Genomic DNA, 24,469 nt, shown 5'->3' with positions numbered 1-24,469 from the left:
TCCCGGCCCTGGCGCAACAGCCTCGTCTCATACCTGTCCCCCTTACACTCCCTGTGCTGGGGCAGATGAGGCAGCTGCACCCCAGATACGCCTGTCTCTCGGGCTCGCTGCCTGCACCCGCCATGGGCCTGAGAGACGGACCGGGTGCCTGCCGCGTGGTGTTCCCTGGAGGCTGCCGTGGCCTCCATTCATACTGGGGACACACGGGGCGGGGGCTGCTGCTCCTTTCGGGATGCAGACAATGGGGAGTTGAGGGGATCTGGAACCAGGGTCAAGTGCAGCCTATCGGGGGCCGTTGAGTGAGGGGTGTTGAGACCCCGGTCGTTTCTGGCGCGTCAGTAGAACCGAGAACCAGGTTGAAGGCAACATGTAAAGAGTTTCAATCTGTCTCAAAAAGTTAAAACTTCACAGATACTTACTGCTCATAAAATATGCGTGACGTGTCCTGGACTTACAGCCTCAGTACCTTCTAGCCTGAAGTGAGCTCTTGCGTAGCGTCCAAACTGTTTCTCTGCAGTTGACACCCATCATCCCAGCGTGGGGCTCTGTGCTCCTCTCACCTGTCCTTCAAGGCCCCGCTTAGCTGCTCTTTCCACAGATCTGCTCTGACCGCCCTCCCAGCCCTGGAGAAAGGAAGCAAAAGGTGGTTTACACAAACAAGGAACGCGGACGGCGGCCACACTCGTCTCTGCACACGGACGCAGCCATGTGTGTCTTTCAGCAAACAAGGAACGCGGACGGCGGCCACACTCGTCTCTGCACACGGACGCAGCCATCCGTGTCTTTCAGCAAACAAGGAACGCGGACGGCGGCCACACTCGCCTCTGCACACGGACGCAGCCATGTGTGTCTTTCAGCAAACAAGGAACGCGGACGGCGGCCACACTCGTCTCTGCACACGGATGCAGCCATCCGTGTCTTTCAGCAAACAAGGAACGCGGACGGCGGCCACACTCGTCTCTGCACACGGATGCAGCCATGTGTGTCTTTCAGCAAACAAGGAACGCGGACGGCGGCCACACTCGTCTCTGCACACGGATGCAGCCATGTGTGTCTTTCAGCAAACAAGGAACGCGGACGGCGGCCACACTCGTCTCTGCACACGGACGCAGCCATGTGTGTCTTTCAGCAAACAAGGAACGCGGACGGCGGCCACACTCGTCTCTGCACACGGATGCAGCCATCCGTGTCTTTCAGCAAACAAGGAACGCGGACGGCGGCCACACTCGTCTCTGCACACGGACGCAGCCATGTGTGTCTTTCAGCAAACAACGCGGACGGCGGCCACACTCGTCTCTGCACACGGACGCAGCCATGTGTGTCTTTCAGCAAACAAGGAACGCGGACGGCGGCCACACTCGTCTCTGCACACGGATGCAGCCATGTGTGTCTTTCAGCAAACAAGGAACGCGGACGGCGGCCACACTCGTCTCTGCACACGGATGCAGCCATGTGTGTCTTTCAGCAAACAAGGAACGCGGACGGCGGCCACACTCGTCTCTGCACACGGACGCAGCCATGTGTGTCTTTCAGCAAACAAGGAACGCGGACGGCGGCCATACTCGTCTCTGCACACGGACGCAGCCATGCCTGTTTTTAAGCAAATTTGGGGAGTTTTCAGCCATGATGTCTTCAAGGAGAAAGGCCAGTCTCTTTCTCCTCCTTTTCAGGAATCCATGACACGAATGTTAAACTTGTGGTGCTGTGCAGAGGCCCTTGAGATGCCAGTCCTTGTCTTGCTGTGCTTCTGAGACTGTTTCTGTGACTCCCCTCCTAATACCTGTGGCGTCTTGGAGCCTAACAGGTTAGTGAAGCTGCTTTTATTGAATCGGACATTTGTTCAGAAAGCTCTGGGCACCTGCTACCATGGCAGGCATTCTCCCAAACTAATGGTAGACTGCAAAGTTAATGGTAGATTAGATTCCAAGAAACTAAAGGGCCAGAACCCTCCATGGCTGTGTGCAGTGGACAAATGTGAAGATCCACTTAAACTACACACAATACACATAAATCGGTGATGTGTGGGAACTTTGCTGTCACCAAACAGCAGTAATTTTTCCCGTTATGTCTGATTTGTGGTTTTTAACCAAATTGCGACTTGATCTTTTAAAATTTTCTAATTAACCAACATCCTTTAAGAATGAGTTAGTTTTGTACATTGTATTATCCAGTCAGTAGAAGTTGTTGATGATAATTGATGGGAAAAAAAGAAAACTTAGTAACAACCATGTCTAAAGATTAGATCATTAGATCATTCTTCACATGGTCAGAACTTCACGTGTATAGACTGGGATTTGATTTTTCTTGTATTAAGTTGGTAACTTTAGAAAGAATGCTTCCCTCTCTTTGGGCTCTAAATATTTCCTGAAAGTTATGGTCCCTGAAGTGTTAGTGAATTAAAGTCTCACCGTAGGTGTAATTGAGTAGATAAGAAATTATCTTTTGTTTTATAAAAGACGTGTCACAATCTTCCACCAGGTAGAAAAGCTTTCTCTGTGGGTCTGGGGTATGTAATTTGCATAAGTCGTTTGGGAACACGTGCTGGCTGCAGCCGCGTCTCTAGTGAAGGGCTCTGGGTCCCGCCACTGAAGCTCGGCAGGTTCTGAATGCCTTGAGTTTCTTTTCCAAGCTTTGGGGTTTTTTTTACGTGTCATTAAAGTTCCTCCTTAGTCGAAGTCTTCTGTTCATTAAAACGTCTTTCCAGTTGGTATTAATTCACTTGAAAGTGTATTCCGTATTACGGTTTTTCTCTGAGCTCTCTGCTGCGTCACGAGTCGCCACACGCCTCCCTCGAAGCTGCCCCACGTCTTGTCATCTCCACCACTGGGACTCAGGGCTCAGGCCGTGCTGAGGGCCGTCCCTCCTGCTGCTTTCAGGAGCTCAGGGTCATCCTCCAGTGCTCGGGTCGCAGACCGTTCCTGCACCCAGGCCCTCAGCTCCCAGAGGCGGCCCGCAGGAGATCCTCCCCGCAGTCGGTGCAGCCGGAGCCGCGTGGCGGGACCTCTTCCCGAGAGCAGCGTCCCCGGCTGTGATGGGCCCTGTGGGTTGCCGGGGAGTCACAGGCCGCTCCTGTGCTCACAGTGTGGGGAGCTCGGGCTCCTACCCAGGTGCCCGTCATGTCCGAGCTGTTCCAGCAATGCTCTTTGTGGAAAGTGCGCCAGGCCCCACACCACGCGCAGGCATTTCCCTGCCACCCGGGGCGAGTCTCTGTCCTGGGTTTGGAGACCTGCAGGAGCCATCAGGAGCCGTGGTTGGCCGCGCAGCTCTGGGCAGCTCTGGGCAGCGTGGCCGTCTGTTCTCTTTGTTCATCATCTCTGGAAAATGCCGCTGAAGAAAGTTCACTTTAATGGTCTCTAAGCGCTTCTAGTTTTATTGGTGGAGAATATAGCACGTCTGAGAGGAGGCCCGGGATGTTTGTCCTTTTGGATGGGAGGGAAGTCCGTTGATGTCGGGCAGCAGGATTTACGGTTTAATAGAGGTTTGTTCCTTGAGACTAGAGCTTCTTAGGTGCCGTGGCGGCGTTGCTACAGGAGGCGCCATGTCTTGTCGTGCGCCGAAGCCTGTGTTTCTCCACAGCCATGTGTGTCAGCCTCTCTGCAGCTTCTCGTGTGATCATGGAGCTTCGGGGAAGGGAAGGTGCCGGAACCAGGGCTCTGAGGTCACTGGGGCCTTGTGGCAGGGCCAGTCCCCTGCACGCCCCGCGGACAGCCTGCTGGTCTCCAGAGCCGGCACAGCCGCCTCGTCCGCTGCGTTTCCTCGCCCTTGCCCGTTCTGCCTCGTGCTCACGGAGCTTTCCCGGCCTACTCTGTGTCCCCCCTCGTCCCCGTCCTCTCTCCCACAGCCCTCCCACTTCACTCCAGGGCGGAGCTGGGTTCAGTGTCGTTATTAGTGACCTGGGGTCATGGAAGGAGGTTGATAGAAACGTTTAATTTCTGTGCGTTGACAGGATATAGTAGCATCTGGCGTTATCTGTATTTGCCCTTTGGTAGAAATTCCAGCACGTAGGTATGAATTCATTTGTGTTTTGTCTTTTTACAAACTTCTAAATTTTCCTTAAGATTAAAAAATATATATATTAGCATCTTTTAAGTAAATACAAACAACCCTCAACTTATAACGGTTCAGCTTAATGGTTTTCTAACTTTACAACGATGTGCAGGTGATGGGTGTTTGGGAGAAACCATACTTCGAATTTGGAATGTTGACTCCGCATTCTGTAGAAAGCTGTTTACGAGTCGGCCTTGTGCTAGATGATTTGCCACAGGGGCTAATGTCAGTGGTCTTATGGTTTGCCACGGGGGGGCATGTCAGTGGTCTTAGTGTGGAAGGCAGCTGGGCCAGGTGTGCTGACGGTTTTCAACCTGTGATGGGCTCACCTGGACGTGACCCCATCATGAGCCTAGGAGCCTCTGTAGTGCAGAAAACTATTTTTCAAAAAGTACAGTCATCTTTTTTCTATAAACAAGTGTAGCAAAGATAGGCGTTCCCACACCGATACGAGTCAGGCAGAAAGAGGGAGAGGAGGTGGGAGCACTGTCAGGTGAAGTCAGGTTTTAATGCGTGTCGTTTCTGGTTTGGCTGTGCAAAGCGTGCCTCCAGGTCTTTCAGATAGCAGCCAGTGGACACGTGCCGGCTGCCCTGCCTCGCCAGTGTCGGCCCTCCCAGGTGGGGCGCCACGCTAGCAAGGGCCTCGTGGGGTCCCTGGGTTGCCACGCTGGCTGGCCCACCTGGCCTTGGCTGTCAGGTATAAAGTAACGGATTTTAACGATGCCTTTTTTCCCTCTCTCTCGACTAAAGCATGATGCCGTGTTAAAGGCCCTACGTATTTTCAGAGTAGAATGTAGTAGAATGATTCCCGTAGGAGACTCGCCATCAGAACAGTGAATACAGTGACGCAAGCATTCTGGTGAAGCACAAACATCAGGAACGTCTTGGATTAACCAACCGCTCTTACTAAATACCTTAATGCCAGCGTCCCTGGTAACGTGTCCGAGATCATTATAATGACCTGATGATAAAGTCGCTGTCTTAGCTAATTACCCATTGGTTAAAATGTTCTGCCTTTTAATAATTCAGGCCAGGGTACACGTGCTGTGACTCGTTGGACTCGGTGGTGATGAGTTTGAAATTGCAGACTGGGTGAGGCGGACTAGGCGGCCTCCATGTGGACTCGGGTGGGGGGTGAGCCGTGATTTCCAAGCCTCTGTAACTCTGACCTCAGGGCCTCGACTCTTCTGAGGTGCGCCTGTCTCAGGAGTTGTGCTCCGTGGCCGTTTGTCATGGCCTGCTGCAGAGGTGAGGTCATGTCTGTCTCAGTCAGTGCCCCTCGGGGCCCCATGTGGCATCCCTCGGTCCCCAGCCAGGTGGGCACGTCCAGACCCCCTCCTGGGAAGGAGCCTGCGCTGGGGGGCAGTGGACAGGCCGCCTGTCTCGGGGACCACGCGGCTGTGCCATCGCACACAGACACCCTCAACATGGGAGAGCTGTGAGCAGAGCTGCCCGCCAGCACCCCTTGCCATGATCCCTGCTGGACATAAAGCCATCTTCTCTCTGCTGTCAGCGGCCAAGAGGCCCCTGGCTGCTGTGCGCAGGTTCTTTCTGCACGTCCTCCCATCTCCGCTCAGTTCAGGAGAGGACGTTCGCCTCCCTGGCACTGGGCTCAGCCTCTCTCGCCGCCACAGTGAGGCGCTCATGGCACTCACTTGCCGCGTGCTGAGGTTCCGGGAGGCTGAGGTTCAAATGTGGCACATGGGTCACCTGCTCGCTCACCCGCCCACCGCACACCTCCCACCTCTGTTCCTGCTCCCATCCGCATCACACGTGTCAGGCAGGGCCGGCCCGTGCTCACCCCAGGTGTTCAGGAGTCACCCTCCCTGCACGTGTTCCAAATTGGAGGCATGCCTAGAGCAAGCGAGCAGGCGTTTTATCGAGCGTCCCTACGGTGTGGCCACATCTCCACCCAAATTCCAGGATGGGAAAGACCAGGCCGCCTCCCAGAAAGCCCTGTCACTCGGGAGTCATGCTGTGGATCTCAATGATCTTGAGAATTTCAAGCAAATATTCTGGTTATTCACTGTAAAATCCAACAGTGTGCTAGGAATAAAGCCCCGTTCTTGTAAGGCGCTGAAGGAATGTAAACCCAGCCCCTGCCTGTGAAGCGACTGGGTTTGCTCCATGGATTTCCACGACTCTTTCACCTGAGGCTTTGTTTTAAGGAGTGGTGAGTTTCAAACCCCGGGGCTCCGGTAGGAAGCAGAGTCCCACCTCTAACCGCCACCCCACTGCACCCAGAGCCCCGGACTCTGCGGGAGAAGGCCTGTTGTTGGCGATGGGGCCCAGGAAGGTCTGTGGCTGACCCTTGCCTGTTTGTCAGGTGGACGACATCCTTGGAGAAGGCAGCGATGACAGCGACAGCGAGAAGAGGAGGCCAGAGGAGCAGGAGGAGGAGCTCCAGCCCCGGAAGCCAGGGGCCCGCAGGGAGCGGACGCTCGGGGCCTCTGCGTCCAGCGAGAGGAGCATGGCAGGTGGCCGGGGGCCCAGGTGAGTGTGGGCTCTGAGGTGGGAGGGGCCTGATGTGGGCTCTTGGAGGTGACTTTGCCTTTGGTGGGCCGCCTGTGTCTTGTTCTTCATGCCCTCCCCTGTTCTATGTCTTGACAGCAACAGCTTTGATTCAGCAGCCCCTGGTGGTGGACACTTGGTTGCCTCCATGTTGAATCCATGTCATATTACATGTACGCACAGATGTGTGTGTGGTCTGCACATAGGCGCACGGGCGTGTATATGGTCTCTGCGTGTGCACACAGCGGTGTTTGTGGTCTGCACGTGTGCACACAGGCGTGTGTGGGGTCTCCATGTGTGCGCACAGGCGTGTGAGGTCTCCATGTGTGTGCACAGGTGTGTGAGGTCTCCATGTGTGCGCACAGGCATGTGTGAGGTCTCCGTGTGTGCGCCCAGTTGTGTGTGAAGTCTGCATGTGCGCTCACAGGTGAAATGGAGTAGGAGCAGTGCCAGCCTCGGAGAGGCTGCTCCCAGCTTCAGCAGGCGAGTGGGGAGCGCCCACGGCGGTACTCCAGGTGCGCGTGCGCTGTCTGTGGTAAAGAAGACGGTGGGACTGCTTTCTTTATCCCATCTGGTCTTACTCTCAGGCTACTCTGTGGGTGAATAGACATTTCAAGAAGAGAGTGTAACTCATTCAGGCAATCCAGTTGTAAAATTGGGCCGGAAATTCCAGCAACAAATGCAGACAGGACAGGATAATCATTGTTCCATTTGCAAGAATTACTTAGAGAAAATCCCTTGATTTGCAGTTCTGGTTTAGCAGGGAAACGTGCGCAGTTTCTCTCAAGGCAGCCACTCTGCGTTTACCGTGTAGGAAGCAGCATTTCCCAGCTGCGTTGAGATGAAATGAAATTGTTTTGGGAGAAATGTTGAAATTCCCTATTGGGCCTTGGATTTTCCACATGAATTACGGGGTGGTTCTGCCGTGCCACGCCTCTCTTCACTTCTCAGTATAGACCTCCTGGGCCTGTCGTGAAGCTCTGGGGTCAGGTCTGGGAAGGGCAGCATGTTGGGGGCCTCTGAGACGGTTCTCCTGCCCTCCCCTGAAGACCCTCTAGGCCAGGGTTCGGCTGAGCAGGCTCCAAGGAGTCTACTGTGGCCACGTTAGTATCTGCAGATCTGCAGCGTGCTCTGGGTGTGAACATATGTGGTTTTCACATGATAGTTTTTTTCTAATTAAAAGGAGAAACCCAAAGTGTTTTTCTACTAAGACCAGTCAGGGTGTTGCTGGTTGACGTGGTGACGTCCACGTCATCCAGTACACGTGCCGTCGCTGCGTCTCCCCGTGGGGCACCTGGATGAGGCGCTCAGTGGGTCGGGGCCCAGACCTACGGGGCCAGGGCGGGAGTTAGCACCCCGGGTCTTTTCTCTTTTTTTGCTAAATGACCTGCCCACGGCAGAACCGGACTTCACTGGTGAAACGGTGCAGATGAGATGAGAGAGCCCCTCTGCTCGGTCGTGGCTTCAGCGCCGGTCTCCCGGCTGCAGGAGGCGGTCGGGGCTGGGCCTCTGCATTCTGGCTCCTCGGGCAGGGTCTGGGATCGTCACTGTCATCACTGTTTCTCTTTATGTCTTACGGACTCAGGGGACTGGGAAGATTTTTGAATTTGATATCAGAAGAATAAAGCATCCCAAGAGTCTGTTCCGATCCCGCCACACAGCCTTCATCCCTGCCACCGTGATGGGTGGGACTCTGGGCGCCTGACCCCTGCCTGTGTCGCCCCGGCCTTCGTGAACTGCCATAGCAGCCTGACTGCTGGGACGTGCATGCCCCTAGAAGGGATGGGGCATTGGGGTCTGTGTGGCATCCTGTCAGCAGGGAGCGGGGTCTGCGCGGCCTCCTGTCGGCAGGGAGCGGGGTCTGCGCGGCCTCCTGTCGGCAGGGAGCGGGGTCTGCGCAGCCTCCTGTCGGCAGGGAGCGGGGTCTGTTTGGATTCCTGTCAGCAGGGAGTGGGGTCTGTGCAGCTTCCTGTCTGCTGATAGTGGGGTCTGTTTGACTTCCTGTCAGATTTTTGTGACTTTGGGCTTTGGGGACCTCATGCCTTCTTTAAAGATCAGGGAACTCCAGTTACATTTCATTCCTGTTTATGGGGTATTCAGTGAGACATGCGAATGTGTTGAAATTTTTCACATAACATTTTGCTTGTGATGAAGTAAAATACGGTTTGAGTTTTGGGTTTATTTTTGCACATCAAACATTCAGCTTCATCCTGAGTCTTTCCCGTGTATGGGGACGCATTTTGTGCGGAAGCTGGCTCCGCTTTTTCCCGTCAGTGCTCTGGTTGGCAGCACATCTTGCTAATTTCTCTTGGCCAAGCTGTTCTGTAGAATCTTAATGTCACTTGAACTTGAGAACGAGTTTTAACAGAAGGGGGAAGGTTGTGTTTTTTACTTGTCTACCAAGAAGTGATTCATTCTTCTCTGAAATCAACAAACATCAGATGCCTGCTATATATGTAGCCTCCTGCCGGGCGCTTTTTCTCCTTAAAGTAAATCCTCAAGATAAAAAACCAAACAAGACATCTTCAGAATGTTTAAGGATCTTACAGACACATCATCTCGCCACCAGTTCCAGGTACTGAAAAGAACAGGCGCCCAGGTTAGGCGAGTTCTCCCGTGTAGGTGATCTGCTCCTGAGCCCATGGTGGGGTGATGTCTCTCCCACATGGGGTGATCTGTCCCTGAGCCCGTGGTGGGGTGATGACTCTCCCACGTGGGGTGATCTGCTCCTGAGCCCATGGTGGGGTGATGTCTCTCCCACGTGGGGTGATCTGCCCCTGAGCCCGTGGTGGGGTGATGACTCTCCCACGTGGGGTGATCTGTCCCTGAGCCCGTGGTGGGGTGATGTCTCTCCCACGTGGGATGATCTGCCCCTGAGCCCGTGGTGGGGTGATGTCTCCCACGTGGGATGATCTGCCCCTGAGCCCGTGGTGGGGTGATGTCTCCCACATGGGATGATCTGCCCCTGAGCCCGTGGTGGGGTGATGTCTCTCCCACGTGGGATGATCTGCCCCTGAGCCCGTGGTGGGGTGATGTCTCTCCCACGTGGGGTGATCTGCCCCTGAGCCCGTGGTGGGGTGATGTCTCCCACGTGGGATGATCTGCCCCTGAGCCCGTGGTGGGGTGATGTCTCCCACATGGGATGATCTGCCCCTGAGCCCGTGGTGGGGTGATGTCTCTCCCACGTGGGATGATCTGCCCCTGAGCCCGTGGTGGGGTGATGTCTCTCCCACGTGGGGTGATCTGCCCCTGAGCCCGTGGTGGGGTGATGACTCTCCCACGTGGGGTGATCTGTCCCTGAGCCCGTGGTGGGGTGATGTCTCTCCCACGTGGGATGATCTGCCCCTGAGCCCGTGGTGGGGTGATGTCTCCCACGTGGGATGATCTGCCCCTGAGCCCGTGGTGGGGTGATGTCTCCCACATGGGATGATCTGCCCCTGAGCCCGTGGTGGGGTGATGTCTCTCCCACGTGGGATGATCTGCCCCTGAGCCCGTGGTGGGGTGATGTCTCTCCCACGTGGGGTGATCTGCCCCTGAGCCCGTGGTGGGGTGATGTCTCCCACATGGGATGATCTGCCCCTGAGCCCGTGGTGGGGTGATGTCTCCCACATGGGATGATCTGCCCCTGAGCCCGTGGTGGGGTGATGTCTCTCCCACGTGGGGTGATCTGCCCCTGAGCCCGTGGTGGGGTGATGTCTCCCACGTGGGATGATCTGCCCCTGAGCCCGTGGTGGGGTGATGTCTCCCACATGGGATGATCTGCCCCTGAGCCCGTGGTGGGGTGATGTCTCTCCCACGTGGGATGATCTGCCCCTGAGCCCGTGGTGGGGTGATGTCTCTCCCACGTGGGGTGATCTGCCCCTGAGCCCGTGGTGGGGTGATGACTCTCCCACGTGGGGTGATCTGTCCCTGAGCCCGTGGTGGGGTGATGTCTCTCCCACGTGGGATGATCTGCCCCTGAGCCCGTGGTGGGGTGATGTCTCCCACGTGGGATGATCTGCCCCTGAGCCCGTGGTGGGGTGATGTCTCCCACATGGGATGATCTGCCCCTGAGCCCGTGGTGGGGTGATGTCTCTCCCACGTGGGATGATCTGCCCCTGAGCCCGTGGTGGGGTGATGTCTCTCCCACGTGGGGTGATCTGCCCCTGAGCCCGTGGTGGGGTGATGTCTCCCACATGGGATGATCTGCCCCTGAGCCCGTGGTGGGGTGATGTCTCCCACATGGGATGATCTGCCCCTGAGCCCGTGGTGGGGTGATGTCTCTCCCACGTGGGGTGATCTGCCCCTGAGCCCGTGGTGGGGTGATGTCTCCCACGTGGGATGATCTGCCCCTGAGCCCGTGGTGGGGTGATGTCTCCCACATGGGATGATCTGCCCCTGAGCCCGTGGTGGGGTGATGTCTCTCCCACGTGGGATGATCTGCCCCTGAGCCCGTGGTGGGGTGATGTCTCTCCCACGTGGGGTGATCTGCCCCTGAGCCCGTGGTGGGGTGATGACTCTCCCACGTGGGGTGATCTGTCCCTGAGCCCGTGGTGGGGTGATGTCTCTCCCACGTGGGATGATCTGCCCCTGAGCCCGTGGTGGGGTGATGTCTCCCACGTGGGATGATCTGCCCCTGAGCCCGTGGTGGGGTGATGTCTCCCACATGGGATGATCTGCCCCTGAGCCCGTGGTGGGGTGATGTCTCTCCCACGTGGGATGATCTGCCCCTGAGCCCGTGGTGGGGTGATGTCTCTCCCACGTGGGGTGATCTGCCCCTGAGCCCGTGGTGGGGTGATGTCTCCCACGTGGGATGATCTGCCCCTGAGCCCGTGGTGGGGTGATGTCTCCCACATGGGATGATCTGCCCCTGAGCCCGTGGTGGGGTGATGTCTCTCCCACGTGGGATGATCTGCCCCTGAGCCCGTGGTGGGGTGATGTCTCTCCCACGTGGGGTGATCTGCCCCTGAGCCCGTGGTGGGGTGATGTCTCTCCCACGTGGGGTGATCTGTCCCTGAGCCCGTGGTGGGGTGATGTCTCCCACATGGGATGATCTGCCCCTGAGCCTATCCTTTTATTCTTTTGGTGGTAGGAGGTGAGTCATTGCTCACAGAAGGCAACTTTAAAATACACCATAGGCTCTTCAGATTATTCCTAGAGTTCGTGGAGAAGTGAAAACAACATTGAGTTAACTGCCGGGAAACATAACATAGCATTGCTGGGAGCTGTTATGTTAGCGGCAGGAGGATGAGCTGGTCATTCCCATGATCTGTTGACAGAGACAACAGCCGAAGACGGTTCCCTGAGTACTCGGAGATTTTAGTCCTGGCGCTGTTTCCTGTCCCATCTGGCACAGTGATAAACAGGAAAGGAAAACAGCACCATGTTTTAAAGGCTTCGTTTCCTGACATGAGTACCCAGATCCAACACTCAGCTCTTCTCCATGGGGGCGTGTGATCAGCCTGCGTGGGAGACACGGGACGGCCGGCAAGGCTCCTCCCAGGTCTGGCTCCTCTTGTCCATTTGGGAGGGTTGCATGAGTTTCCTGCTCTTACAGACAGACAACAGTGAACAGTTCTCCCTAGAAACCCACATCAAGTTGTTTTTAATCTTGGATAACCAAGCAAGATGTTCTTTAGGAGAAAGAGGAGCAGAAAAACTATTCAAAGACATGATGACTGAAAACTGCCCAAATTTAATGGAAAACATTAATTTATTCATCCCAGAAGCTCAGCAAACTCCCAGTAGGATGAGCACAGAGATCCTTCCACAGTGGAAGTGGAAATGCCGGGACAGGCCTGGGGGCACCAGAGGAAGTGTGAGGCCTCCACAGAGAGCCCATCCTGAGGCCGCAGCCGCTTCTCAAGAGACAGTGTGACCATACCCAGGCCCCCTATCCAGCAAAAACAAAAAATCTGGGCTTTCCCAGACAGACAGAAAGTGGGAATTCATTAGCAGACGCGCCTTACAAGAAGTTCTAACAGAAGCTCTTCAGGCTGAAGGCAGGTGACCCAGATGAAAATCCGAATCCACACAAACAAGCAGAGCACCAGAAATGGAGATTCCGTCACTCTGTGAGGCAGCATGTCGCTTCTCCTTTTCTCTCTTGATTTAAAAAGTGATACGGTTTTATATTATAAAACTCTATGGCCAGGTGTCTGGTGGCTCACGCCTGTAATCCCAGCACTTTGGGAGGCCAAGGCGGGTGGATCACTTTAGGTGGACCACAACCCCGTCACTACTAAAAATACAAAAATTAGCCGGGCGTGGTCATGCATGCCTGTAATTTCAGCTACTCAGGAGGCTGAGGCACAAGAATCACTAGAACCCAGAAAGCAGAGGTTGCAGTGAGCCAGGATCATGCCTCTGCACTCCAGGCTGGGCCACAGAGCGAGACCCTGTCTCAAAGAAAAACAAAAATAAAAACTCTTTGTATTGTTGGGCCCATGACATGCGGGAGTGTGCGGTAGCAGCACAGAGGAGGGGACTGAGGGGCGAAATGACAGCAGGTGGTGACTTGAATTTACGGGAAGAGGCGAGGAGAACCCGGACCGCGCTCTGAGTGTACCGTTGCTCTCCCTCCTTCTGTAAATGAGTAATCAGCGTGTTACTGGGTTTGTGGCATACGTGGATGTGGTATTGCAGCAATGAACAAAGCGGGGAAGGGCCAGAGCTGCGCGGCAGCCACGTCTCCATGTCTAACTGGAATTAGGCAGCATTGAATTGAGCCCGAAATTGACTCTGATGGAGCGAGATATGTATATGCTGAACCCAAGAACAGCCACTAACGAAATAACGCAAAATACGTCGTGAAACAGACCATGAAAGTGTGAAAGGAAAATAAACCTTGTGCCCCACCCATCAGTAAGCTAACAGGAAATGTCGAACTGGGGAACTGCTGAGGGCCAGCCTACCTCCCATTCCCTCCAAAGTCACCCTCTGCTCCCTAAGGTGGATACAGATCTGATGGCCTCCTTTGGAAAGGTTGATCAGAAACTCACAAGAAGGCAGCTTTTGTCTTTTGTCGACCTGTGACTGGAAGCCTCCTCCCCACTTCCGGTTGCCCCACCTTTCCGGACGGAACCCGTGTTCTTCTTACATACGTTGATTGATGTTTCATATCTCCCAAAAATGTATAAAACCAAGCTGTGTCCCGACCACCTTGGACACGAGTCCTCAGGACCTCCTGAGGCTGTGTTACGGGCGCGTGCCCTCATCCTTGGCGAAAATAAACTTTCTAAATTAACTGAGACCTGCCTCAGATATTTGGGGTTCACGAAAGGAACCAAAATGTTACATTAGAAAATAATCACTTAATGCAAAAGGAAACAGTAAAGAGAAGACGGAACCGAAGCTCCGGAAGACGTGGATAACAACCAGTGAAGGGCGCTCAGATTAACACGCCTGGGTGGGGCAGTCTGGTCAGAAGGCAGCGTCGCGTCGGTCAGCAGACCCGTAGGAAAGCTGGAGTGTCACCTAATACCAGAGAAGACTGAGTTTAAAACAGTGCATCTGCAAACACAGAGGACGCTGTACAGTGAGAACTGATAGAGCTGGACCCATCGGGAAGGTGGGAGTGTTGCGAGCACACGTGCACCTGAAGTGAGAACCACCTCGGTGGAGGCAGAAACCGACGAAGCAAAGGGAGAAGTGGGCGCGGCGAGACCGCGCGGGTTTCCCCACCACTCAGTCGTGGGGGCCAGAGACCAGTCCTGAAGCTCTTCAGGGAACGTGGGAGCCTCCAGAGGGTCCGGAGGAATTGCTGGCCGGAGGACGTGCGTCCCGCCTCGGAGCAGTGGAGGCTGCAGGGGCGCCGGCCTGACGGCCTGGTGGGCTGTGGAGCTGGAGCCGAAGCGGCCGTTCTGGAACGTCCCGTGCCCGTGGCCAGCTGGCTCTCAGCAGGGGTACCAGACCCACGACCTGTGGGTCCTGAGAGTGGGGTGGGGGTATCGAGGACCCCCCTTTTTCTCCCACAAGCGGGAATCTGAACGTGCTGCTGGGATTGGGGGTGGGAAAGACCTCTGGGTCCTGAGCGGCATGGGTAGCTTTTGTGGGAAAGATGAGACGTCCGCACACCCACGTGTTGTGACTGAATTGTGCGTTTCTCCCGTGCATGTTCTGGGTTTACCACTCGAGGGTGTGAGAAATGGAGGCTGTGTTCACTACCACTGCACACAGTATGTGGAGTTTTGCTTGCATAGCTATACAAGCGTGCACCTCTGGCAAGAATGAGAGCCTCATGACTACCCCTGTACTGTGGACGGGTCAGGAGACCCTACCTTGCCCACCTCATACTTTGGGGCTTTTTTTCTTTTTGAAGAGACAAGGTTTCACTCTGCTGCCCTGGCTGGAGTGCAGTGGCAGGATCACGGCTCACTGGAAGCTCGAACTCCTAGGCTCAAGGGATTCTTCCACCTCTGCCTCCCGAGTGGCTGGGAGCACAGGTGCACCCCACGATGCCTGGCTAATTTAAAAAATTTTTTTTTGTAGAGATGGGGACTCCCTGTTTTGCCCATTGAGACCATACTGGTCTCATACCAGCCCCACACGTGTCTGCGTGTGTGAGCCTCTAGCAATCCTCCCACCTCAGCATCCCACAGTGCTGGGACTGCAGGTGAACACCATGCCCGATGGTGTTAAAGTGGTCTTTGACACACCAAGGCAAAGGCTCCTGGTCGCATGCCTTGACCACGTGATGCCAGCCACTCAGGTGCCTGCAATTTAGAATTTGGGTACAAAGCTACTGGATCAAATAGTTGTTTTAATGATTGCCCAATTATAAGTGAGGGATAGAATTTTTTTCTCATCCTTTCTTACCGATACATGAAGCAGCAGTTCTTACCCTAAAATACACTCGCTCAACTTCTCACTTTAAGGAGCCCCAGCCTGGGGAGCAGGCTCTTGGAGGGAAGGGTCGAGCGTGGGGGGTGCCCGCCAGCTCCCTGCTGGGAAGGGTCCCTGCCTCCTCTTCCACCTGCAACACACACTCAGATTCATTCTAATGCCATGAGATTGCTGAGGAGAGCGTGACAGCGTTCACACCCAGAACCGCTGCATCTCCGCCCGCTGGGGTCCTCGGGGGCCTGGGCCTGGGTCCGCTCTCAGCAGCTGACCAGCTCTTGCCTTCTTTCCTTAACAGGGCCCGGCCTGTGTCATAGGTGGTTGGACTGGGGTTCCCTGCAGGTCCCTGTGAAGTGCAGGCTTTTGCCTGCTTTGACCAGGCAGCCCCACGCCACCCTCACGCCACATTTCACTCCAGGGTTCATTGGGGAAGTAATCCGCCCTGTGCAGCTGTCCTGGCGCGTGCAGACCTGGCCACCCCAGCATGGGTTTTTAGTGACATGGTGGCCTCACTGTGCAGCGCTGATCTTCCCTCTTCCTGCAGCCACGCTGGCGGCGGCCACGGAACCCTGTGGCTATGGATTGCTCCTTCCCCACTGGATTAGATGCTGGTGTGACACGATCACGCGTGTATTCACCACACTGACACATATCTTTCTGGTGCTAAATCGTGCACTGTGACAGCCCAATGTGTTTGGGAAACTGAAATACGGGTGGGGGGCAGTTTACGTACATCTTCTTCTATTTGGATTCTTGCCTTATTCCACGTTAGATGTGAGATAAATGTTCGAGCTTTAAATTTTCCCCAAATTAAATCTGTCAGTATTTCTCTACGGAGCTGTGCAGCTGGTTGTATAAACAAAATATAAATATTGCATGTTATGCTGAGGAAGTGGAGCTGGTGTCAGTTATACACATTTACTAACTGTGGCATGCAGCTGTTTTTAATGTTTGAGGTAATTTTTAATTACTAAAACTCATTCGTCTTGTATTTTTAAATGCCACACTACAAACATTGTTTAGCCAAGAATAAATGTTTTGTGCCATCTTAGCGAAGCACTCCCGTACTGCATTACGGAGCTGGAAGCCCACAGAGGCCGAGGGCACGGCGTTCTCAGCACCAGGAGGGACCATGCGGGGCCTGGTGGGACCCATGGAGGGAGGGGCACTCCAGCCCAGGCTTTGTGACCCCTCAGGGTAGAAACCGTTGACCTGCCCCCAGACACGCAGCCTCACGCAAGGCCTGGCCCTGTCTCCTGTCAGCCACGTTTTTCCAGAATGCGTGGAAAACGTTTCTCTGAGCATTCTCGCCGGCATCGTGGGGTCCAGGTCCCTGTCTGTGAGATGGGAATGGTGGTGCCGGCCCACTGGGTTTCTTGTGAAAATCGAAGGAAGAGGCCCCCAGTACAGCTGGTCCTCAACCCACAGTATCCTCAGCTGTGGATACGCAAGAAACTGTTCCCAGCAAGCACTGTGAGCACCCGCGGCCACATCTCACGGCAGCGACACGTGTGGTCAGAGGCCTTAAGTCATCAGTAGCCTGTTGGTGCAGGAGCGCTGTGAGCTGTATCTGTGTGTGAGAGCCTTGTCGGTGTGTGTGAGCCATGTCTGTGTGTGTGAGCCGTTATCTGTGTGAGCCGTGTCTCTGTGTGTGTGAGCCATGTCTGTGTGTGAGCTGTCTCTGTGTGTGAGCCGTGTCTGTGTGAGCCGCGTCTGTGTGAGCCGTCTGCATGTGTGAGCCGTATCTGCGTGAGCCGTGTCTGCGCATGTGAGCCGTATCTGCGCGTGTGAGCCGTGTCTGCGTGTGTGAGCCGTGTCTGCGCATGAGCCGTGTCTGCGCGCGTGAGCCATGTCTGCGCGTGAGCCGTGTCTGCGCGTGTGTGCCGTGTCTGGGCGTGTGAGCCGTGTCTGCGTGTGAGCCGTGTCGGTGCGTGTGTGAGCCGTGTCTGCGTGTGTGAGCCGTGTCTTTGTGTTTGTGCCGTGTCTGCGTGTGTGAGCCGTGTCTGCATGTGAGCCGTGTCTGCATGTGTGAGCCGTGTCTGCATGTGTGTGCTGTCGGTGCGTGTGTGAGCCGTCTGCGTGTGTGCCGTGTCTGCGTGTGTGAGCCGTGTCTGCATGTGAGCCGTGTCTGTCTGTGAGCCGTGTCTGCGTGTGTGAGCCGTGTCTTTGTGTTTGTGCCGTGTCTGCGTGTGTGAGCCGTGTCTGCATGTGTGCGCTGTCGGTGCGTGTGTGAGCCGTGTCTGCGTGTGTGCCGTGTCTGCGTGTGTGAGCCGTGTCTGCATGTGAGCCGTGTCTGCGTGTGTGAGCCGTGTCTGCATGTGTGCGCTGTCGGTGCGTGTGTGAGCCGTGTCTTTGTGTTTGTGCCGTGTCTGCGTGTGTGAGCCGTGTCTGCGTGTGAGCCGTGTCTGTGTGTGAGCCATGTCTGCGTGTGTGAGCCGTGTCTGCATGTGTGCGCTGTTGGTGCGTGTGTGAGCCGTGTCTGTGTGTGAGCCGTGTCTGCGTGTGTGCGCTGTGTCGGTGCATGTGTGAGCTGTGTCTGTGTGTGAGCCGTGTCTTTGTGTTTGTGCCGTGTCTGCGCGTGTGAGCCGTGTCTGCATGTGTGCGCTGTGTCGGTGCATGTGTGAGCTGTGTCTGTGTGTGAGCCGTGTCTTTGTGTTTGTGCCGTGTCTGCGTGTGTGAGCCGTGTCTGCGTGTGTGAGCCGTGTCTGCGTGCGTGCACTGTGTCGGTGCATGTGTGCAGGGCTCTGCAGCAGGAGCTGAGGTGGCCCTTTCCATGGGCTTCATTCGGGTCCCACGGCACCCTGGCGAGGCACGCTGGCTTTTCTGAAGGTGTCCTGCTGTCGACAGCCTGGCCGGGTGCTTTAATCAGCCTTTCGAGGGGAGCGCTGTGGCGTGTTTCTAAACTTCACAGAAATAGCCACGGCTGGTGTCTCCCATTCTTTGTCCTTCTCTTGCTGCTGCTAGAACTCTTGTCTGCCATGGATGGCTTCCCCGCCTGATTTTAGGAAGAAGGGAATTGCTGGAACTGGTTCCTGTATCTCTTGCCCTCCCTTTCCTCCCCCTGCTTGTCTCCAGGGTCCGTCCTGGCCGATGTCGGCCCCGTCTCCACTTTCTTTGGGGGACCCTGCCCCTGCTTGCTCAGTGCCCTGTCTGTCCAGCCCAGCCTTGCCGCGAAGGAGGTGACGACACCTGCCGACCCCGGGGGCCTGGCCTTACTGGGAGGGGCGAGGGCTCTCTTGAAGAGGCAGGGAGCTGGGTCACCAGACTGTTAGGGTCGGGCCACACACTCCCGTGTCCCCGTGCATACGAGATCCTGGCCCGGCCTCTCCTGGACTCGGTGACCGTCCCACTCTCGACCTGAGAGCGCTTTGGCCTTCCTGTTCAGTCATGACTGCCCTCCTCCCTGAGGTCAGCGCCGTGCACCGCTCGGGGGCCCAGAACGCCGCCTCTGTTCGCAAGGGTCTCCTGTCCAGCCCTCCTGACCTCAGGCGATCTGCCGCCTGGGCCTCCCAAAGTGCTGGGATTACAGGCGTGAGCCGCCACACCCAGTCCACTCCGCTCTTAAAGGATGGGATACATTGCTGTTTAGGAAAGGATCTTATGAATCCAGGGGTCCCAGCATGTCATGGAAGACGGCAGTTCTCATCTTGCATGGCAGGCCAGGGAGGGAGGAAAGGAGGGAGGGGCTGTCATCCTGTAGCCCAGTGTGTGCCACGTGGACAGGACTTGGAGGTGTGGGGCCCTCGTGTTCCTCTCACACTGTGTTCAGAGGTGTGAACACGCTTGTCGTGACTGGTCGGCTCTGGGTGCCAGCCCCAGGGCTCGCTCGTCTTCCGTTGGTTCGTCTGATTGGCTGCTTCTGTTCCTTTTGCCTCTTGCAAGTGAAGTGTGGTCTTTCGAATCCCAGCATGAGTGGCTTCAGGTTATTTCTGTGCCGTGGTTTGTGCACGTCAGCCTCGAGTGTGTGTGTTACACGCGTGCTGTGTGTGCACGCAGCTGTGTCATACGTAGAGTGTCCCGTACACGTTAGCTACGTTTTATCTCCGTTAGCCAAGAAAATGTGTTTAGGGTATTCGCATGCGGTGACTCACTAGTTTCGCTCAGTGATTTTCAGGACTGTAACTGGAGACTGGCGTGGCCCAGTTGCCCCCATCAGGGTAAAATCAAAGCAGGCCGTGCACCGTTCACCAGGCTTCCGTCACTAAGGGTGTGGCTGAGGCTCCTGGGCGCAGCACCGGGAGGTGGGTGTCCGGCAGGACATTGGCAGGCCAGAATGGCAGCGCTCTGGGAATCTCGTGGCCACCGTCACTGCAGCCAGGTGCATCTGCAGTGGCTCATCAGAAAAGCCCAGTGGCATTTGCTGGTTACGCAGAGGGCCGGCATTGTCTTCGCTTGTTTATCAGTGACCGTTCCAGCACGGCCTGAGGAAACGGAAATTTCCGGACTGCGGCCCCTCGATGACTGGGAGGTGCTTGTGAGCATAACTCTGACGGGGGACTCCCGTTCTGGGGTCTCCAGCGTGGCCGGTGTTTGTTTAGGAGCTGCTGGGACTGGTTTGCAGACGGTGAGGAACCGCTTTGTCAGTGACGTCCTCGTGTGTGACAGGCCGGTGCTCTGCTGTCCACGCCTGTGTGGCGTGGCCCCAGGTCTGGTGGCCCATGTGCGTCCTTGACCGGAGAATTTGCCGTGCCCCTTTCCAAGTGCAGCCCCGCGGTCGCCCGGCGTGCGTTTGCGTGCCCCGGGCGTCTCACACCACGTTGCTTCTCTGCAGAGGCCACAAGAGGAAGCTGAACGAAGAGGACGCCGCCAGTGAGTCCAGCAGGGGCTCCAGCAACGAGGACGAGGGCAGCAGCTCCGAGGCCGACGAGATGGCTGCGGCGCTGGAGGCGGAGCTGAACGACCTCATGTGAGCGCAGCGGGGAGGGACCGAAGCCGTCCGGACCAGCCCGCGGCCCACGCGGCTTCTTCCCGAAGGACGTGTATATCTGCAGAGCTCCACATACAGAAACACATTATTTTGCAGAAATAGGTGTTTTTAAGAAGTTTTACTACAGGAAAGTCTATTTTTTAAGTGACAGGTGTTAAAGGGCCGGGCGTGCTGTGCCAAAGAACTTAGCAGAGCCTTGTGGGGCCCAGGCTCGCCCGGCCTGCTGTCTCGGTGAGGGTGGGCGGTGTGTTTCCCCCTGTGTACCAGAGCACATTCCTTAGGGGAAGCCTTCAGGGTCCCTCGAGACATGGACAAGCAGTTTAAATGGGACAGCGTGCGTGCCAAGTGCCGAGCCCCACGCAGACCCGCCTGGAGCACCTGCCGCTCCCTCCCAGGGGACCCATTTCTGGGGAACAGCGTGGCTCTGGGCAGCCTGGAGCTTCCTGCGCAGGGTCCATGCCGCGTGGTCTGGGCGGCCACCCGCTGTCCTCCCACTGGCATCCTGGCAAGGGGGCGCTGCCTTTGCTGGGCAGCCTTTTATGTCTCAGATCTGATGTAAAGTTCCTGTAAATCTATTTCATATCTGACCCACCAGACGGATTTTTCTTTCATTTAATAAAAATCCTTTTTGTAAGTTACCTTCTCGTGGTGTGTGGCAGCGGTGACACCCGGCCTCTCCCTTGCTGGGATCCAGCTCCTTAGCTGAATGCTCATGGGGCGTGGGGTGGGCGGGCTCCGAGCTCGCGCTGGGTTTGTCCGCGCCTGACCAGGGGCGGTAGTTTAAACAGGAGAGGGTCTCACTGTGGCTGCCACTCTCCTTTGTGTGGGAGGAATTTTTCCACAGATCTCACTGAAACATTAAAAATCCAAGAGACCACTGTTGTTCCTAATTATTAGATTTTTACAAAACTTAAACCTGAGATGCCCAAGAGACTGAAGGAAGCGCTCCTCCTGGGAGCACGTTCACAGGTGGAAACTGGGGCTCCACCTTGCGCTGTCTGTTCCCTGGGGGCTGTCAGGGTCTGGCTCGAAGCCCCCAAGAGAAAGGCATGCAGCAGCCTGTGTCTGTGTTCAGAAGGTCAGGCACGCGGCAGTCTCTCTCCTGGTCACGCTGCTCTGAGGACCCTAGACCGAGCAGCCTCGGTCGGCAGCTGGAGGAGGAGGGGACGTGAGCCCAGGCTGCTAGCGTCAGTCCCACCAGGAGCCCTCGAGGTCACAGCCTGGGCTGACGTCCCCTCCTCCTCCCGGCGTCAATCCCGCAGTGTGATGGGCGCGAGGCTGTGCCTTGAGGCCGTGGCCCTTTCCAAAAGCGCTCTCCCCTGCATTCCAACAGCACCCTTACCTGACTGCAGCTTGGAACACGGCGGGTGTGACGGAAGTCTCCGTCCGCAGGATGCAGCTCTCGCAGGACCTCCGGGCTCAGGCTGCCTCCGCTGGGTGTGGGGCCTTTGCCGTGGGGTTTCCAAGGGAGGGAGGTGTCCTCAGTGGATAGAGGACCCCAGGGGTCCTCGTGCTGTCGTCAAGATATGGCGAGATGGCGGCAGAAGAAAGGCAGCGTCCCCCAGCAGTGTGCCAGCCCCAGGTGACTGAGGTACTAACCAGGTTATTTGCAGGGCCGTGTGACGAGGCAGCTTCACCACCAGCCCACCTGTGGGTTCTCCGGGGTCCACGCTCTGAGGAGGCCGCAGGGCAGCAGGCGCCGGTCAGGGAGCTCCTCCCGTCCAGAGAAGCAGGATGCGAACTGGACCCCTCCTCAGGTTCACTTTCGCTGCAAGCAAGCCAGAATCTAAGATGAATTGGACAGAAAACAAAAATAATGTACAGCTTGATACCCCAAAGAGATCATAAGATTCTATGGTTTATAGGGCACAAAACGTGCAGGGAGTGATGTGCTGGGGGGCCGGGGAGGCCTAGTGAGGACTCGGTGCTTCCTGGAGGCCTCTGGGGAAGGCTGGGGGACCCCTCTTCTCCCTCCGCAGGGGTTTCTCGGGGGACCCTCTTCTCCATCCACAGAGGCTTCTCAGGGGACCCTCCTCTCCGTCCGCAGGGGCTTCTCAGGGGCCCCTCCTCTCCGTCCGCAGAGGGTTCTCAGGGGCCCCTCCTCTCCGTCCGCAGAGGGTTCTCAGGGGACCCTCGTCTCCGTCTGCAGGGGTTTCTCAGGGGACCCTCCTCTCCGTCCGCAGGGGTTTCTCAGGGGACCCTCCTCTCCGTCCGCAGGGGTTTCTCAGGGGGCCCTCCTCTCTGTCTGCAGGAGTTTCTCAGGGGACCCTCCTCTCCGTCCGCAGGCATTTCTCCCTCAGGGCTTGGGCTGATTCTGCCTGTGGCGAGTCCTGCTCGGTCCGAGGTGGCCCCTCGTTCTGCTCCTGGTCGAGTTCCCTCTGACTTCCCAGGGTGTTAGTGTTGCTCTGCAGGGCCTCACTGAACACTGCGTGGAAATATAGATGGGGCTGCAAGGGCAGCAGGAACAGGGACCCCTCTGCTGCCTACTCTGCCCTGGGGGCCGAGAGGACGGGAGGAGGGTGGCGGTGGAGCTCCTGCCCAGAGCCTGCTGGCGTGAGGGGCCGGGCCTCGTGCAGCATTCAGGACCTGCCTGGCTCTCCGGGTGTTCTGCCCAGTCTGAGCATCTGGTCTCATATTATCTGCGGGTTGATGTGTTTCTACCCCCGCCCTGTGTGTCCTAAAAGATTTTTTTTTTTTTTTTTTGAGATGCAGTCTCGCTCTGTCGCCCAGGCTGGAGTGCAATGGCATGATCTTGACTCACTGCAGCCGCCCCCTCCCGGGTTCAAGCAATTCTCCTGCCTCAGCCTCCCAAGTAGCTGGGATTACAGGCACCCACCACCGCACCCAGCTAACTTTTGTATTTTTAGAACAGACGGGGTGTCACCATCTTGGCCTGGCTGATCTGGAACTGTTGACCTTGTGATCCACCCGCCTCAGCCTCCCAAAGTGTTGGGATTACAGGCGTGAGCCACCATGCCCAGCCTCTAAAAGACCTTTTTAACAAAGAGGACCCAGACTCTTCTCCCCAGGGAAGGTGAGTGGACAGAGCATGCAGGGGAGACGGGCCAGGTTCTCTACGCCGGAGAGCGAGGGGTTCCCAGTTCCTGGAGGAGCAGCAGGATTTCCCCAGGCTCTAGGGTCGTCCACAGGGGCAGTGGGGCGGTCCGGAGGCTTCGGGGTGGGGCCAGCTCCCCCAGCCGCATTTCTGCACAGCCTGCCCCACGCCTTCTCCGTCACCTGTTGGAGGCGGGTCCCAGCACCGGCGCTTCCACATCAAGAGCTGAAAATGGGACTTTCCTCCTGCCTGCCTCGGTGTCCGCCCGCCCCCTGCACAGCAGCGAGGACCCCACTCCGGGCACTCCACGGGCCCGTCCCATTCTTGGCTCCGACCTCCATCGGCAGCAGCCGTGTCCTCGCAGCCCCAACTGGCGCGGCTCCCAAACTGTGCTGCCCGGCGGGTCCCCTGACCCTGCCCACGGCAGTGGCGGCCTCCTGGAAGGCCAGCCCGGGACGGCACCCGCACGCCGGCAGCCCCGAGAGTGTGGTGTGTGTTCTGCTTGAGAGAGCCGGGGACTTTACCTGTGGGACCGTGATCAACGTTTATGAAGTGTTCTCTGTGTTATGCAAAGAAACGACTGAGTGTTAGAGGAAAATATTAAATATTGAAAAATTGTACAACTGTTTCAAACAACATGTTAAGAAATTTTAATAGGAAACTTGAACTTGCTTCCCTGAATGTAACTTTCATGTCAGGTTTTAAGCTTAAAGTGGCTGTAAGGAAATTTGTGATTTAGAATTTGAAGAGGTAACTCCTTAAACTTTGAGGTAAGTCGTTATATAAATAGATAATACATTTTAGACCATTCAAAAATCTGTAACAGTTAAATTTAATAAAATTTCCTTCCTTTTCTTTTGAGAAACAAAGTTGAAATTTTGTGTAACAGCATGAGCGGATTTCGTATCGGATCCGTTTTTCATACCAAGTTTTTGAGACGGCCATGAGGCTCTAATCTGCACGCACACTTGCTGTGAGGCAGGCACCTGGCAGATGTGGGGACCGGGAGCTGGGCGCTTCTCCACCCGGTGCCCACCCAGGGCTCGCTCTTAGCGCTGGGCATTCCGTAGGTTTGACAAATGTCTGACGGCGTATCCACCACCGTGGAG

The 24,469-nt window shown here is 56.2% G+C and overlaps 1 protein-coding gene across 3 annotated transcripts in view; it reads left to right on the top strand.

Annotated features, from left to right (window-relative positions):
• Positions 1-23,729, top strand: part of CTDP1 (CTD phosphatase subunit 1) — an 82,931-nt gene extending 59,202 nt beyond the window's left edge. Inside the window, exons 12-14 of one of the 3 annotated variants that reach the window (XR_010340119.1) lie at positions 6,374-6,540; positions 20,150-23,339; positions 23,519-23,729. Coding sequence is in view for 2 of the 3 variants with exons in the window: in XM_021672955.2 (XP_021528630.2) it covers positions 6,374-6,540; positions 20,150-20,288 (306 nt within the window). In the remaining variant the exon portion in view is untranslated. Of the gene's footprint in view, positions 1-6,373; positions 6,541-20,149 lie in introns of all 3 variants that reach the window. The other 2 variants (XM_021672955.2, XM_021672957.2) reach the window with 2 other exon arrangements.
• Positions 23,730-24,469: the final 740 nt, after the last annotated feature.

Source organism: Aotus nancymaae, unplaced genomic scaffold, assembly GCF_030222135.1.
Source record: "Aotus nancymaae isolate 86718 unplaced genomic scaffold, 86718_ANA_hifiasm-v0.15.2.pri h1tg000100l, whole genome shotgun sequence".
In the NCBI taxonomy this organism is placed as follows: Eukaryota; Metazoa; Chordata; class Mammalia; order Primates; family Aotidae; genus Aotus; species Aotus nancymaae.
Note: the sequence above shows the minus strand (reverse complement) of the source record. Positions and strands in the feature narration are given on the sequence as shown.